The sequence below is a fragment of the Chelonia mydas genome, chromosome 5 (genome assembly GCF_015237465.2).
Source record: "Chelonia mydas isolate rCheMyd1 chromosome 5, rCheMyd1.pri.v2, whole genome shotgun sequence".
Classification (NCBI taxonomy): Eukaryota; Metazoa; Chordata; order Testudines; family Cheloniidae; genus Chelonia; species Chelonia mydas.
The window spans coordinates 33,069,914-33,088,487 of NC_051245.2; the positions used below are offsets into that span (position 1 = coordinate 33,069,914).

Sequence of the window (18,574 nt, forward strand, 5' to 3'; positions counted from 1 at the left end):
TTTCCCACGCAAAGATATCAAGAAACAAATGTTACATTTTAAAATGAACTTCTGTGAATCCATAACTGCATTGAGACAATGCTTTTTGCTTTTTTTTTTTGTTTCTTATTGTTATAATCTTAATTTATATTAAATGTAGCCATAATGGAGCTCAACAGTCTCATAATGGTTAGCTAAATCTAGCCTGATCTTCAGACCAAACCATACAATGGATGGAAGTTATTCACTTTACATGGTGGTTTACGAGGTTGGGAAAGAAAATGGTGTCCTCTATCACCACATATAACAGAGTTCAGTGGCCCTATATGACTTTCAGGTCCAGTCCAACTTCAGGTGGTGGTTGAGGGGTAGAGACCCTGTGTTTATTAGCAAATCTCTCCATCCCCCATTGTTAATCTAGTGGTTTGGCTGGTAATGCCATACTCCAGACACACAGATGTTCTAATTTGTTTGTACTATCAAGTCAAGGGGCTAATAAACTAACAAAAAATCTTTAAAGTTCTATTAAATGAAGAATGATTATTAGATTTCCATTCATCTATGAATATGAAAACAAAGCATGAAGAAAATACTATTAGTTTTCAAATCTTCTAATTCCATCCTAGTCTTGATACATTATAACTGCCTACTTTGGAAACCAAACCAGGAATGTAGAGCCAGCCTGACTAATGCTGTATCTCAATCAGTTGCTTAACGGCTTTGTTTTGCTGGAATTTTGTATACTCAAACAGTTTGAGACAGGATAGTGGAGTCCAAAACTGTCTGGGGAGTTATTTTTCTTCCATTGCACTCCTTTGAATAAGTTTATTTGTTTACACTTTGAACGGGTTCCCCTCAGTACATGCACCACATCATAATGTCACAGTTCTATTTAAAATCTTTACTTAGTTACATAAGTATTTGTTTCTCAATCTGAGCTCCTGAAGTAATTGTATTACTAGGAATCACTTCTATGTGTAGTCCTGCAATAATTCTACGGTATATTTTAAAAATATTTCTGAAATAGCAAAACTCACTAAGAAAATAAACCAGCTTGAAATACCAATTGAATATTTATGTTATGCATAGATACGTCATATTATTCCAAATTAATCACTAGTTTTGACCCAAAAGTACATATTTTGAAAATCTGTTTCAAGGTAATGAAAAATGTACTTCCAAAAATTAATACTGAAAAGATTCAAGCTTACCACTTCAGTTCTACTCAGTGTTTATTTTCATATTTTGATCGTGGAAATCATGTATAAATCAGACATTACAAGTTCCTCTGGTCTTGCAGTTGCCTACATGAATGGGTCAACTACTAAGTATAGATGATGTATTTTTAGTATAAAATCAGGATAATATGACATTTAACTATCAACCAATACTCAATTACAGAAAAGATACAAACTTTTGTAATATAAATTAATTGCCATTACAAAAAGGCAACTGTAGTAGCTAATAAGGTACAAAATCTGTAACTTCTATAAATATAATGAAACGCCAGAAACTAAATGAAATAATACATCACAGATTTCTGTACAGCACATTTGAATATGCAAACTAAGACACATAGCACATTATACAGCAAGAAAGACTATCAAAAACACTAACAAGCATTTTCAACACCACTGCAAATTCTGTTAGTACAAGTATAGGACATAACATGGAAGCGACAAGATGACCAGCTCAGAACTGCTAGACAAAGGAGGACAGTTGTAAAACATTAGGCGTCAGACAGAAGCATGTCAAAAACAGCTGTTGTTGGATACTGATTGATAATGTTTTTATTCTGACTGCTGAAACACTGCAGACAGACATAGGTCTGAGAAGCCGCCCAGTGTGGGCACATCCACACACACAAAAACACACACCCAGAAAGTAATTTAACAGATGGCTAAAGAACATTAAACCACAGTATCTTTTTTTTTTTTTTAAAGACAATATTCACTGTTTAATGAAGTTGCATGGAAAGTAGCTAGTTCCTAGTGATTGAATTTATTTAATCTAAACGATGAATGCACAAGAAGAGAAAACAGTCATTGAGATTGGTCATCTGAATAAAAAAGGTCTGGTATTCACAGATTCTGTATTAAGAATATTCAAGAACACTTTAGACAGAGTGTGTGACATGAACTGCTATGTATTTTTTAATCCCTCTATAAAAAAGGTGAAAGTGTTTAACGTTTAAAATCTACAAATCCATTATAATCCATTCACAAACAGAATCACATTCAAAGTAATGTTAAACATCTTTCTTGAATACTTAAACAGTTACGAGGTATTGTTTCAACCTTTAGTAGAGAGTGATTACTAAGAATATGCACATTGAAAATCATTACAAAAAAATTTCACTGCGCCTGTGCAGTTGACATTTTCCTAAATTAAACATCAAAAGGTCCTAATATACTGTATAATGGAGTATGGCTAAAGCCATATTCTGATTGGCTAGTTGGGCCTTTTGGATGTCACTGCTATGTAGCACTTTCCAACAGTGCATAGTTGAGATTTCATGACCAAACTAATATCAAAACCCCTATGACCTTTGCACCAAATTAACTGTTGGTGTAAATTAGTAAGAAGTAAGTGGAGTTGGTCTCATTTACACCTGTTGTGAATTTGATTAATTACATCTAATATGGGCTAGAAGGCAGAAAATAGTAAAAAGATTGTTCCTCCCACCCTCTAATTTTAAACCGAAAAGCAGCTAAAGTTTAGAATGCTACCTTTTCCCTTCCTCTTGCCCCCAGAGCGGGCTTCACTTTTGCATGCAGCTCGCTTCCCCTTCTTACTCATATCCTCCTCCAAACAGATTCTTTTGCAGACACCTGAGAACTTTAAATTGTTTGTGTTACCTGAAAGAGTGAATTGGAAGCTCTAAACTAGATCCCAATTCATTTTTAGTTCAGGTAAAGGGAGCCCACTCAAGGTGCCTAGCAATACCCGAGGGGCAGCAAGCGTGTCCCAATTCATAGAAGGAGAGTTGGGAGCTGGTTTTGAGTAACATGAACAGTTTAAGTTCCTGAGTATCTGCAGAAGAGGTACCTTGGGGCAGCACATGGGTAAGAAATACATAGATAGGGGGAAGAGAGGTAGAGGAAAGTGTCAGTGAGCCCAGATGCTCTCTAGGAAGCAGATTCTAGCGCTCTGGTCACTTTCAGCTCTCAGTTTCTACTACACAATTAATCCAGAAGTTACTCAGGAACCCCCATTTAGTTTTGATTATAGGAAGTGAGTTGAAACAGCCTCTATCAGGCTACACACTTATATTGAAATGTGCCTCAGGGAAGCAGTTCACAAGTGACGGAAGAAGTGATCCAAATAGTTCAAGGAAACTTTAAAAAGGTAAAAGTTATAGAAACCAGTTAATTTTACCAAGAGTACATTACAAATAGGGAACCAGCTTTTATAGGCTCTCCCTCACGATTTTTTCTTATCCTCAAACTAGTTATAAACTAAAATAAACTTAAAGAAATGAACTCCTTTCAGAGTGAAAAGACATGTTGAATAAAGCTCTGAAAAGTAGGTCTTCTTTTAAGAAGATTTTTCAAAACCTGAAACACAGAATCAAGATGGATTGCTATACCCTCAGTATGCCATTGCAGGGTATGCATCAAGCAGGATATTGGTGGATGTGGGCAGCTAACTGGACAAGGCACAACCACCACCGTGTGTACCAAACATCTACTGATTTCTACACCCTCTTGTGATATCTGGTTTTATTATGAACCAATGAACTGAGCAGCTCATTTGAAAAGCAAACTGATTTACATCATTTTAAAACTGCCAAAAGGCATGCAAATGTTGCAAACCTGGGGTGGGTGGGTGGGTGGATGGGGCTAAGGGGTGGAATATGTATTGCATTCCTAGAACTGAATGGAGTTTTTCCATTTTTGTTCAAAACTGTGGTTCTGATTAATAAACGTTTTACTAACATTCAGTCCTCAGCAAACTTCTGAAGGCATTTTTTAAAGTCCTGAACATAGGGGTTTATAACAGGAGATATTGGCAGACCCTTAACTGTAGTATAGAGGCAGGAGCACAGTTGTGATAACAATACTACTTTGAGTGAGCGATACAGCAGATCCCTTAATTTAAAACTGTCCCACTTCATGCTATTTATACAGCATAGATCCACATCGGAGTTAAAATACATATACTCTTGCTGCTCTTTGATGATAGTCACTAAAAAAACAACAACTGGTAAACTTTATCCAACCTATTTAATTTTTTAAAAAATATCATCTACTTAAGTTGTAGCTGAAATTTTCTGCAAGCTATTTTTTATAATCCAGATAATCCAAAACCCATAGCAAACACACAAAGCACACGCTGTGTCTGTGCCTTATTTCCCCTTACTCCCTCTAACTTGACTGCTTGTACCTTTGAAAGGGTTAAAAATTAGAATAGTAGTCAACCAGCAAGGTATTTGTATTTTTATTCAGTAAGACTTCAGACTAGACTTTGCATCAAGACATTTCCTTGCTTGTAAGATGATTTACTGGTACTCTGACTGGCCATCCTTTCCATATAGCTTGTTTGCTGATCCCAAGGACTAACACACACAGTAATATCCACAAATTTTTAATGACACTTACTTTTCAGAAAACATAGTTGGTGGTATTTTTTTTCATCCTTTACAGACCGTGACTTTCTGCATGCAGAATTCCATATCAAGAATGTTTTTATGATAATGCAGGGAAAAAACATGCAGTGAGCAAAATTAGTGGTGCACAAAGAGGAACTCCCTATATTTCAGTAGCATGATGACTTAACTGGAATAATCATATACCCCATACCAATCATATACAGCGCATTTATTTTAACAAACAGATCTTCTGCACTAAATGAAAATTTATATTTACTGTAAGCCGTAACGCAGTCTCGATACCAAATCATAATTAAGCTGGGAGCAGAATAAACAGGTTCAATGATGACTGGAGAAGCAGTCCTCTTTCCTAGCTTTTCACATTCTTGAAGGCTCAAGCTCTCTCTCTTCTAGCAAATTTATCAGAAGGGTGAAGCTGTCTTTTACTGCTTCCATATCATCCAGGGAGCAGGGTTTAAGAATCCAGCGCTTTCCTCGTGCAAGTGGTTCAAGTTCAAAATATTTTTTGATCTATTTTTAAAAAAGTAGAAAAGAGGAAAAATTAGTATTTCTTTCATATTACAGCTGGTCTCTTAGAAAATAAAATGTAAAAAACCCCCAGAGGACACTCATTTTTAGAATCACATCCACAGCTGTTCTTATACTACAGGTTATATGTTGTGACCGGAAAGTGTCTTCTTTAGGGGTGAGTGACCTGCTTTGCAAGCCACCATTCGAGCAACACCTCTAACAGCATGGGAGGTCCGAGAAAGAATTATATGCACTTAAGGCACAGAGTAAAGTATATTAAGCAAGTGTTCAAAAAAGTCAGAAGAATAACAGCAAGCAACTTTACAAACAGCTGGGCATGTACTTTAAAATCAACCTCATGACATGCTGTACCATATTGTTATTGGTAATCATCTGTAACTACCTGATCAACCAAAATATGTAACACACAAATTTTACTGTCAAAAAATTCCCCAAACTTATGTACTTGATTCAATGGTAAATTACAGCAGCGGTTTCCTGGGAACCTCAAGCAACTGACTGCTAGATGCAAACAACTTAACGCAACCAGTTGGCTCATTTGTAGCTATACATCGAAGTCTAGGATATTAATGTTGTCAAGGTAACAATAAGTATTATGTATGAGAGATGCTGTCTTTGTCTCTGATTGGCACATAGCATATTCTAGGTACAATAAAATTAAATATTAGTATTACCATCATAGAACAGTGGTTTTCAACCTGTGATCCATGGACCCGTGCGGGTCCACAGACTATGTCTAAGATTTCCAAAGGGGTCTGCTCCACCATTTGAAATATTTGAAGGGGCTGCAAATCAGAAAAGATTGAAAACCACCGATATAGAATAATGCCAGCTAAGCTGTGAACCTTTTTGACTAAATTAAATCTCACTGCGGTATTTCTACACTAGTCATGTAGCAAAGACATGAAAAAACTGTAAATACAACTTTTAATGACAAATGTTAAGAGCATCAATGTACTTGAAAGAAAATATTTGGGAAGATGTAGCCCCTAGTAAAGATTTCATTGACATTCATGACAGCAGCCATAAAGCACTTATAGACAAGTAAGGAAAGCCAGGTATGTGTTGGTTGTTCTTCCCGAACTCACTGAAAGGCTTTTACTTCTTTTAAACACAATAGTCTCATTGTGGTTTAAGCAAATTATCAAGAAAAAAATAGGTTCAATTAATTCCTTGGTCTTTTTTAGAAAAGAAAAGAAGTATAATAGCTGGCACTTTTCAGACTATTTTGATCAGTGGATTTCATTAAGCTGTGTTTGTCAAGGAAAATTCCAACATACTTTTTCCTTAGTCAGTATTTGATCCAGAAAACCTACTAATGTCTGACACGTCAAATTGACTTTTATTATATATATATAAAACTGCAATTACATGCATCAATGTTTGCTATTGTCAAAACACCAATAGAAATATTTTGTCCTTACAAAGTTTAGTATGAACATTCTTGTACTGAGGAATGTTTTTGCAAGAAATATTAACTTTCCACTCTCATAAAGACAGCCACAAACATGCACAATAATAGTAATTATTATTTTTATTTGTATTGTGGTAGCAACCAGAGGCCTCAATCAGGGATCAGAAGCCCTATAGCACTAGACTCTGTACTCATTAACTAAATCTTCTAAAGACTAAACAAGCTGTACATTCTCCTTGAAGCTCTTCAAAATGTCCCTACAATTGTTTTGTTTACCTGATAACCTAATTAAATACTAGAGGCCTGTAGCAATTTTATTAATTGACATAATCTGAATTTATGTACTGTTGTGACAAGATACTTAGATGAAGTGCTAGACAGAAGTCAATATTAGAAATATTACAGCAAGGTAGGAGAGATTACTTATCTACAATAATCTATAAAGGTAACTGTATTACTAGGGATCTTGATCATAGTTATCAGAAAAATGGATATTTCTATTTAAATAAAGAAGTGGGAACAGCTACCCGTTTCAGCTCAGAAACAATCAAACCTAGATTTGTCAAACAATGCAGAATCAGGTTGGTAACAACCTAGAAAGATGGTGTAAAATCAAGAATAGAGAAAGTGTAGGAATACTTACCTATGAACAGCAGTTACCAAACCATTATTTACTGTGTTTTCGCTTAGTGTAAAATGTTATTAAACTGATCACCAATAGTACAAGTTTAAAATTTGCAATAATATTGCAAAAATTTCCTAAAAATCTTGAGACAATTAAGGATTTTAGAACTGAATTTTTAATACTATTAGGATACCTATTTCATATCTTTATTTTTAAACCTACATATCGGTGTGGTAAATCATTAGAATATTCAGTAATCTAGTGAAGGTATGTATGTTAAAGTCTTTCATATATTAGAAATTATACTAAAAGTCAATTTAGGTCAATGTTTAAGCAAAGTACACTAACCAAAGGATTTGAGTACAAGGGTATAAGAATGTTGTAGTTTGGTTCGGTAACTGCACTCTTTGAATGCTAAGTATGGAGAGGAAGTGAAAGCTGTACAAAAACATAACAAATCAAGGTTTCACTACAGCCACTTGATAAAAAGACCCTGCTGGTGTTAAGCTGACAAATATGGCTGAATAATGTGAGATTTTCAGACCTACAGAATGCCTACCATACACCCCCTACTGGTAGACCACTGCAATCTGCCCCACTGATTACATACAAGTCTTAATGTACAATCCTATTTATACTAGATGCTTGAAATAAGGCCAACCAAGGCTGATTATCAAAAGGTAATTGCATTTTAATGATGGTGTCCTTGAGCTTAAGCTTTAAAATTTACAATATATGAAAACACACATGGAAAAGAAATAACGGCACCAAGCACACTAGCACTTTAGTCTTCATGCAACTTAGAGCAAAAGTAAGAACTACTTACCAGGTCATACTGTTGTCAAGATGTACAAAATGATTTTAGGTTACATTTCAGTGACTATGTTCCAAAACAAAGTCAATAATGGAGTAATAAAACAGGGCAAAATTCCCTTTGGTAAATTGGTATAGGAAAAATTATTTTCTTGACAAAAATTGAAAATCCCATTCTTTTAGTTTTTTTATTTCTTGGTATGTAAATAAAATATAGAAATTAAATTAACAATCTGGCACAAATATTCTGTGTTTGTGAGGCTGATCCATGTTCCAAAATATCCATAGCCAGAGAACCCAAATCTTGGTGGCTGCTGAAATAAGAGGAAGCTGATCATTATGCAGTGGCTTTTGGAGTAGGAACCTCTGGTGATGACACCACAGAACAGCTATTTGGAATACCCATAGGAGTGCAGCTATTCTGGGGACAGCCATAGAGAAAAAGGCTTGCTAGCTGACTTGTCTCTAACCCAGATATAGAAAGGGACTATAATTAGCCTACCCCTATTTTAGATATTTAACAACAGTGGCATAGAAGTGATCTTCAGAACAATTCATTGTACGTTATTGCATTCTCCAATGTAAGATTTACACTACACTGGATGAACCTCAGTAAGTCAAGGGCTTTGGGAACTGTTTCCACTATTCTGAAGTCTCGGGAAATTAGTTTGCGTACACAAACATTTCTCCTGTAATTCAAACCGGTGTTTGCCCTCTTATATATACAAAGCGTGATTCAACTCTAAAAACAAATATTTTCAGACTAAAAAAGAAGCCTGCACTATCCAACTGAGATAAGACAGTGACTCAAAAGCTAGATTGGCACAATTAGGTGCCCTGTGTTGTGTATATGGTCTACATTTCTGTTGGAATTCTCTCTTTAACTTATCTCCCCTCCACCATCCCCTCATTTCTTTGTATTTGTTTTCAACACTGTCTTTCCTTCATTTTCACACATTTATTCCCAAAGGGAATTTTTCTCTCTGCTCCTATTTTCACAACTCTTCTAGACACGATGGAACCCAACCACCACCAAAATGTCTGAGTGGGTTTGAAACTATGCGAACAGCTTACTTACCCTAGTTTTTGCACAATCTCTCATCACAGTAGGACAACAGTGGTCATTTACTAGTAGGAGCTCTTCTGTCTTCTCCTATTGCCTGAATGATGAAAAGGGTCCCTTCCTGTCCATGGGATATCCAAGCTGAACATAAAGCTACAAACATGTATCCTTCACTCAGCATACAATTATCTGTCTTGAACTGGCATTTTAAATTACTTACAACAGGACTACGAAATTTCTAAAAACTGAGGTTAGAAAGAAATGTGACGAATTAAATGCACATCACTGTAAGACTTCTGTACGTTTTCTAGTGCTCCCCATTATGGGTCTTCATCCCACAATGGGGCCTTGTCATGTTGCAAAAATTAAGTTGTTCTGAAACCACATTCTGTAATCAATAACCCTCCCCACAACACATGTACAATATTATTTTCTCCCACTTGAATACACTAGAAATATAATTCTCAAACATTGCTTTTTCCAACTTGTAGATTAAACAAAAACTAGCAAAGATTCATGCCCAGATCCTCAGCAAGTGTAAATCAGCACAATGCTATGGTGTTTGTGGTCCTACAGCAATGTACACAGGCTGAGTATCTGGCCCCAAAGTTAATTTCATATGTGACATTACTAACGTGCAGGTTTCAGAGTAACAGCCGTGTTAGTCTGTATTCGCAAAAAGAAAAGGAGTACTTGTGGCACCTTAGAGACTAACCAATTTATTTGAGCATAAGCTTTCGTGAGCTAAAACCCACTTAATCGGATGCATACTGTGGAAAGTTTAGAAGATCTTATTATATACACACAAAGCATGAAAAAATACCTCCTCCCACCCCACTCTCCTGCTGGTAATAGCTTATCTAAAGTGATCACTCTCCTTACAATGTGTATGATAATCAAGGTGGGCCACTTCCAACACAAATCCAGGTTTTCTCACCCCCTCCCCCCCACAAACTCACTCTCCTGCTGGTAATAGCTTATCCAAAGTGACCACTCTCCTTACATTGTGAATGATAATCAAGGTGGACCATTTCCAGCACAAATCCAGGGTTTAACAAGAACGTCTGGGGGGGGGGAGGGGTAGGAAAAAACAAGGGGAAATAGGCTACCTTGCATAATGACTAAGCCATTGTTGCAAGGATAGGTTCCTGGGTTAGTGGTTCTGTTGTGTGGTATGTGGTTGCTGGTGAGACAGCCCCCCAACCTGAAGCAAATACTCACCAGCAACCACATACCACACAACAGAACCACTAACCCAGGAACCTATCCTTGCAACAAAGCCCATTGCCAACTTTGCCCACATATCTATTCAGGGGACACCATCACAGGGCCTAATAACATCAGCCACACTATCAGAGGCTTGTTCACCTGCACATCCACCAATGTGATATATGCCATCATGTGCCAGCAATGCCCCTCTGCCATGTACATTGGTCAAACTGGACAGTCTCTACGTAAAAGAGTAAATGGACACAAATCAGATGTCAAGAATTATAACATTCATAAACCAGTCGGAGAACACTTCAATCTCTCTGGTCATGCGATTACAGACATGAAAGTCGCTATTTTACAACAAAAAAAACTTCAAATCCAGACTCCAGCGAGAAACTGCTGAATTGGAGTTCATTTGCAAATTGGATACAATTAGCTTAGGCTTGACTAGAGACTGGGAGTGGCTTAGTCATTATGCAAGGTAGCCTATTTCCCCTTGTTTTTTCCTACCCCCCCCACCCCCCCCGGACGTTCTTGTTAAACCCTGGATTTGTGCTGGAAATGGCCCACCTTGATTATCATACACAATGTAAGGAGAGTGGTCACTTTGGATAAGCTATTATCAGCAGGAGAGTGAGTTTGTGTGTGGGGGAGGGGGGGTGAGAAAACCTGGATTTATGCTGGAAATGGCCCAACTTGATTATCATACACATTGTAAGGAGAGTGATCACTTTAGATAAGCTATTACCAGCAGGAGAGTGGGGTGGGAGGAGGTATTTTTTCATGCTTTGTGTGTATATAATAAGATCTTCTAAACTTTCCACAGTATGCATCCGATGAAGTGGGTTTTAGCTCACGAAAGCTTATGCTCAAATAAATTGGTTAGTCTCTAAGGTGCCACAAGTACTCCTTTTCTTTTTACTAACGTGCATTTATTCTCTTCAAACAGCTCTAAGATTAATTTTGAGTAACTATCACAAATGAATTAAATTGCAGCAAGGGCAATTTAGGTTGGACATTAGGAAAAACTTCTTAACTGTCAGAGTGGTTAAGCACTGGAATAAATTGCCTAGAGAGGTTGTGAAATCTCCATCATTGGGGCTTTTTAAGAGCATGTTGGATAAACACCTGTCAGGGATGGTCTAGGTAATACTTAATCCTGCCTTGAGTGCAGGGGGACTGGACTAGATGACCTCTCGAGGTCCCTTCCAGTTCTATGATTCTATGAATCTGACAGTTTTTTGGACTACTGGATTTGTGTCTGCTTATCCAAAAAAAAATAAAAAATAAAAATGGAGGGCCATATCCAGCTTCATCTAAATCTCAAACTATCACGGTAACGAATGTGCTCATGTGCTATATTCAGTTAGGACAACTCAGGAAAAAAATTGCTTTAATTGTAGTGATGGCTATGAATGTATTTCAGTATCCTTTTACATAAAAAAATCAGGCAAATAGACAAATCCACTGAACCTTGTTTGCAGCCTCAGCTAAAATCCAAGTTAAAATGTATTTCAATCATTTGAAAAACATGTCCAGAACAAATGAAATCCTTCAAAAATATCAGAGTAGAGGAAATAATTCTTTCTTATGAAAGAATCCTATTACCACATCGTTACCGTGATAGTTAGAGCTGTTTGAAGAGTTCTGCTTCATTGCTCAGTAGGTATAGTAGACTGTCTCAATTTCCCTCCAACAGTTGAGGGAAAAAGAAAAGATTCTGATGATAGGGAAAAATAAATAGAATGCTTGCAAAATTTTTGTTTTTCAATGACCTGTCCAAGAGTGACATTTATAGGAGGCTCCTTACCTCAAAATGTTAAAACTAATTCAGAACTGATCAATATGTACTTGACATATTGTATTTGGATTGGACTCCACTGTTGCCTGTTGTGTGCACATGCACACAATGGAAATGAGGTTGAAGTGCTCTTAAAATCTGCCTCTAACAAATTTATAAATTTAACTAGTTCTGTTGCTGAGTTTATTGTCACTCTGATTTCTGAATCTGTGAATGTGAAGATCGAACTTAAAGCATTTAATTACAAAGCATAAAGATTTTATGATAGAAATCATGTTACTGAGTTTTTATTTGTTTTTTAAATAGGACCTGACATGCTTAAGGGAAAAACTTCTGTATTTCTGAGTAACAGCAGTGGCACTGGTAGACATTGCTCTAGGTTAAAAAACAAAAAAACATTTCCATCCTAACATTTGTTTTCATAATGCTCACAACTAGTGAAGGGCAATAATGGCTATGAAAGGGTTGTGAAATTTGTGTTGCTAGGTTACTTTGTATGGTTATGAAGCATTTGAAATTTTGCTTTTAGCAAAAATAGTAGGTCCAAAAGCTTTTGCAAATGGGTTTCTGAAAGTCATTTCTAGTTCAAAATTTTTCATGTAAGTTCTACTACGGCCATGGCTGACAATTCTGACTTGTGAATTTTGACTGACAGGGATAGAGGAACACACATGCACTTCACAAATCATTTATGAAGTATCCAATTTACACAGTGCTTTACGGAATAGCTGCTCTCCTCCCTCCTTTTTATCATTCGTAACCTCCAGACTCGACTCTCCTGAACTTGACCTTCAGATCATAAGTGATTCAGTCTTTTGCCTGCATTTTATAGTAGGATCTGAAGTGTTTTCAAGGGAGAGAGAGGATGCTTGACAAATGAGAATGGAAAGACTGTACTAGAGAGTGCAGCGTGGTACTGGCAAACCCAAGTGTGGGAGACTGAGAAAGGAAGGAGAAGAAGGTGACAGTTGTGAAGACTGTGGGGAGTGGTGGTCACAAAAAATGTCCAAAAAGTCACATCAGATAGAACAACTCTGGTCCCGCTATCGTGATAAGCTATATAGGCAGGTATATACAGAGATACACAGACACATTAGGACATGTAAGGAGGGCTGACACAGCAAGGGACCAAATTGGTACAGAGATCTGTATTAGACACTCTGTTCCGGCCAGGACATAGGTCCATGTTGAGGAGCTGCCAGTATGTCAGCTCTTTCCACACATCCACTTAGGAAGGAAATTGATTTATTTGGGTATACTGTGCTAAGTAGTTCACAGAAAATAATAAAAGATCAGGTAGTTGGTACAAAATCTTTGCCATAATTTTTTTCACCAAGAATAGCCTATTTTCCGATTTCAGAGAAACAGCCGTGTTAGTCTGTATTCACAAAAAGAAAAGGAGGACTTGTGGCACCTTAGAGACTAACCAATTTATTTGAGCATAAGCTTTCATCGGATGCACAGTATGCATCCGATGAAGTGAGCTGTAGCTCACGAAAGCTTATGCTCAAATAAATTGGTTAGTCTCTAAGGTGCCACAAGTCCTCCTTTTCTTTTTGCCTATTTTCCGAAAAATCCTTTGATTTTAATTGTCATGGGCATGCTCGAGTCTCTCTCAGACTACTGGGAGTCACTTAGATAATATGACGAAGAGGGTGGTATAAGCAGCTACAGAACAGAAAAAACTGTTGGATGCACAGGAAAGAAAAATTCTGCATATGCAGCCAACCTTTTATGGGGGAGCCTGAAAGATGACTCATTCAAATGGTTTACTGCCTCCTGGTCAATGGTGACAACTCCATCTCATCTATTTGGGAGCGGCATGTGAGAACAATCTCATCACCCATTAATATTAATGCAATTAAAGGGCTGTTGCACAGCTTCCTCAATCCCCAAACTCTATGCTGAACAGATGAGTTCAGCACAGCCTTAGAAAGAAAGGATTTGTTATTTCATACAAAAATCAGGAGAAAAGAAGTTACAAATTTGTCAAATGGAAACAAAACTATGCCTCTCAGAGACAGCACTATTTTAACAGATAGTACATTGTCCTGGTTTCTAAAACCAGTTCTCCCACTGGCAAGTCACTTCACCTCTCTACCTCTCTCTCTCTCTCTGTTTCCTCCTTTGTCTCAGTTGGGGTCTCTAGGTGCTACTGTAACACAAATAATAAATGACAATTACATAGTGCAAATTTCACTGCAAGGTTGAACAGATCTCAGGTCAGTCCGTAGTGAATTCTAGTTATTGTACTGCCTTTAGAAATAACACACCCTTAGAAATGTATTAGATGTATAGTATCAAGTATTAGACGGTAAAAGACCTATACATTGTAAAGCTGATCATTAGCAGTGACTAAAGCCAAAGACATTCAGAACACTTGACATCCTACTTTTCCCCCCATGTATGGCATACCCACATAATATATGTGAACTTTTTTTGAAACAGCTAAGCAACCACACATGCCTGAGGGACACCATTAATGTACTCAGATGCATACTACTTTCATATATGTCCTAAGATAGTTTATTTATTTTACATGTACAAATACATGTTTTAAATTGCATCTACCCCTTTAAGAAAAAAATTACTTCAGTGTTTGCAAAAATAATTGTACAAGAAAGATACTAAAAACACAGAACGTTTACTAATTTCACTATTTGATTTATTTGGTTTGACTACTATCAGGTTTGATACAACACGGGAAACTAACACTGGCTTTTTAAAAATCAAATCTTTCTTGCTCAAGATGCCCTAAATGGGTTATATTTGACTTTCAGTTTGGTTTTTTAGTCAGATTGTTGGTGTTTCATGGCTTGTTTTATTACAATGTGAAAGTTAAATACAAAGTAGAATGTTCACTTTGGCAGGAAAAAAATTCTCATCTCAACTTTGGCTTTAGCTATTAATACAATCCTAACCTCAGGAATACTACTTATACAAATATTTACCTAGTAAATACACCTATGGTGTAGAATGTCCAGTTAAAATTATCTTTAATTATCCAGAAGTCCAGAGACCAATCTGTGATGTAATACACCCCTATATTCGCACCATACACACTACTGGAATTATCTTTGTGTATGCCTTGTAAATTATCATTTGAAAACTCAATTTGCTGCTCAGTATCATCCTGGTAAAATGTGTGTGGAAACACTGTATGTGAAATTATAAGACTCCCCTGGATGTTATTAACCCATGTTCCAAACCCCACAGCCCTGCCCAGGTAGAAGTCAGGTCTGTCCTAACCAAAGGAAAGAATGTGTGCTTGCCTTAATTTGCATTTAAGCAATAAACATCCTTCCATATTTACTGTCTCCTGGGTCTCAGCTGCGGATTGAAACTATAAAAGGAGGGACAAACTCCCCAATGCACCCCTCTCTCCCCTGCCCACCGCATTCACCTCACTGGAAGAGACAAAAGAAGCAGCCATTGGATGCTGGGGAAGGGGTCCTGACCTATAGAGTCTGGTCAGTAAGACTGCTGAAAGCATGTGAGAAAACTCTGCTTTGAATCTAACGTAGTTTGTTAATTTAGGCACCAGGAAGAATTTTATCTTTATTTTTCTTGTAACCATTCCTGACTTTTGCGCCTCATTTCTTATACTCATTTAAAGTCCATCTCTTTGTAGTTAATAAACTTGTATTATTGTTTTATCTAATCCAGTGTGTTCAAGTTGAAGTGTCTGGATATCTTCATTTGGGGTAACAAGTTGTGTGCATATTATTCCCTTAAAGGACTAATGAACAAAGTGTTTGTGCTATACAGGAGAGGGCTGGGAAGTACAGGACATACATTTCTGGAGGAAGATCCAGGACTGCGGATGGATTGGGGTCACCCCGCAGCATAACCAAGGCTGCTAAGAGCCAAGGTGCGGCTGGCTGGCTGTAGCACACATTGAGACATAGCTGGAAGTAACTAACATGATGAAGGCTGTTTGTGAGCAGTCCAGGGTGGAGGCTACAACAGTAAGGCATTGTAGGCAGGGGTGACTCAGCTACTTATTAGTCGAATTGTACCCCGGTATGTCTCACAATCCCTACTATGAGGTCCAATGACATGTCCAAAACAAAGCTTTCAGTTCTGATCTTAGTTAAATGGTGTATAGTTGTGTTTTCTAAATAGCTGCCGATGCAGAAGAATTACTGCATTTGTCTATACACGTGTACCTATCTTGAGTCAGAATAAATAGCATTCAGACAGAGTGCTCATGTTCAAAAGCCCCAAAACACTTTATGGACTTGTATCTGACCTAAGAATAGAGTTCCTAAAAGTCCTGTGGATTCCCATTTTTATAATACATAAACTGATCTAAGCAATGACTTAACATATGTACAAGGTAACATTTTATTGATCACCTATTTGAATTATATATGCATCATAAGAAAGTGTCAAAATAACCTTAGATTTTGTGCATTATTTGTGTAGTTATTGAAGTTAAAAATTCTGTGCAGTCATGCAACTGTAACCAATGCTCACTCAGCATGGCTCTCTGTCACCCTCAAGTGCCTGGCCCTGAAAAATGTTTTGAGTTTGCTACAGCCTTTGTGCTAATAAAGCTGGCTGTTTTAGTTCAGACAGGAGAGGTTCATACTTTTGATCCCTGCTGTCAACAAACTACCAAAGCAGTGTGTGTTACAAAGAAAAAAAGCACTAATTTTCCAAAAAACTGAAAAAGAAAATAGGCATTCATCAAATAGTTTGATTTCAGGAAGATGGGAAATTAGTGGAAAAAACCCTTTAAAAGAAAACCACCATCAGGGTTTCACAGGCGGATAGACAACAGCGTCCTTTTTCTCCATTTGAAACATAACTTTGTCAATGTTTTTCTCTCTCTGTCATGGCACCTGTAAGAGAACATCTCTGCTTCAAAATAAAGTAATTACAGGTACTGCAGTCATCAACACTTGAAGCTAATGAGTCAAGATGAACCCCAATGGACAAAAAATTGTATTCAGCCCAGATTTCTTTTCCTAGCAACTCCCTTCCTCTCCACTCATCCAACAAATATCCTGGCTAGTGGCAACCAATGGCACAATGAAGCTATAATGTCTCTTCCACATTACTTTTCTTTTTTTGCACACAATATAAATCCAAACCCTACACACTTACAAATTAAGATTTAGAGATATTAAGGTCAGAAGGGACCATTATGATCATCTAGTCTGACCTCCTGCACAATGCAGGCCACAGAATCTCACCCACCCACTCCTGCGATAAACCTCTCACCTATGTCTGAGGTATTGAAGTCCTCAAAGCGTGGTTTAAAGACTTCAAGGAGCAGAGAATCCTCCAGCAAGTGACCCGTGCCCCATGCTACAGAGGAAGACGAAAAACCTCCAGGGCCTCTGCCAATCTGCCCTGGAGGAAAGTTCCTTCCCGACCCCAAATATGGCGATCAGCTGAACCCTGAACATGTGGGCAAGACTCACCAGCCAGATACCCAGGAAAGAATTCTCTGTAGTAACTCAGATCCCACCCCATCTAACATCCCATCACAGGCCATGAGGCATATTTACTGCTAAAAGTTAAAGCTCAATTAATTGCCAAAATTAGGCTATCCCATCATACCATCTCCTCCATAAACTTATCAAGCTTAGTCTTGAAGCCAGCAATGTCTTTTGCCCCCACTGCTCCTCTCGGAAGGCTGTTCCAGAACTTCACTCCTCTGATGGTTAGAAACTTTCGTCTAATTTCAAGTCTAAACTTCCCAATGACCAGTTTATTACTTGAATTGTTGTATTACTTGAATTGTTGCTTAAAATTGAAATTACCCTATAATTAGATAGCTGACTAGTGCTTATAAATGATAAAAGTCAAAAGGGTTATAGTATGTAATTAGCATGATTGAGAATATACTAAAATGATGAGCCCCCCCACTTCTAGTACTTCTTGGTAATGTACTTTTAAATATGACTAGCTAAAAGGATCTTACCTTGGTACAGAATAGAGTTAGTTAAGAAATGTTCTGTACACCGAAGGAAGTTAATGAGTTTAAGTCCCAAACTCACATATCAGAGACAACCAATTATCGTGTCTGAAACACAGGCTTGTAAAACTATCAGTTACTTGTAAAATGGTCTGCTACACACGAGTAAGATGTTGTTTAAATGGCCTAATTGACTAGATGCATTCACCATGAAATTGATTCCTTTAAAGCATTATTTTTTGAACTTGATACAAGTTAACTGCATCGACTGAAAATGGGAAAAAAATCTGGCATTATAAAGTGTAGGTTTCAGGTATGAGTTCAGTGTTTTATGAGGTCGAGGGTTACTTGAATGAGAAACTCATCAAGTACAGACAGTCATGTCTAGGGCAGTAACTGAAAAGGTTTAATACAATTAGACTATTCTGCCATTTCTATGCCAAGATGCATGGTATAAGATACAGTGCTATTCCACCAGAGCCTGTGCAGCTGTAAAATAGCACAAAGGAGGTAAGCTACTGGATGGAACATCTTTCAGCTAAGAGAGAAAGATCAGAATAAACCTTAGAGTTCTTATTTTACTACAGCTAGTGAA

At 37.3% G+C, this 18,574-nt stretch overlaps 1 protein-coding gene across 5 annotated transcripts in view; it reads right to left on the minus strand.

Moving 5' to 3' along the window:
* Window positions 1-1,193: 1,193 nt before the first annotated feature.
* Window positions 1,194-18,574, minus strand: part of ARL15 (ADP ribosylation factor like GTPase 15) — a 334,164-nt gene continuing 316,783 nt past the window's right edge. For all 5 annotated transcript variants that reach the window (XM_043547423.1, XM_037902790.2, XM_043547417.1 and 2 more), the window contains one exon: window positions 1,194-5,101. In XM_043547423.1, coding sequence (XP_043403358.1) covers window positions 4,949-5,101 — 153 coding nt within the window. In that variant the 3' untranslated portion in view covers window positions 1,194-4,948. The remainder of the gene's footprint in view (window positions 5,102-18,574) is intronic.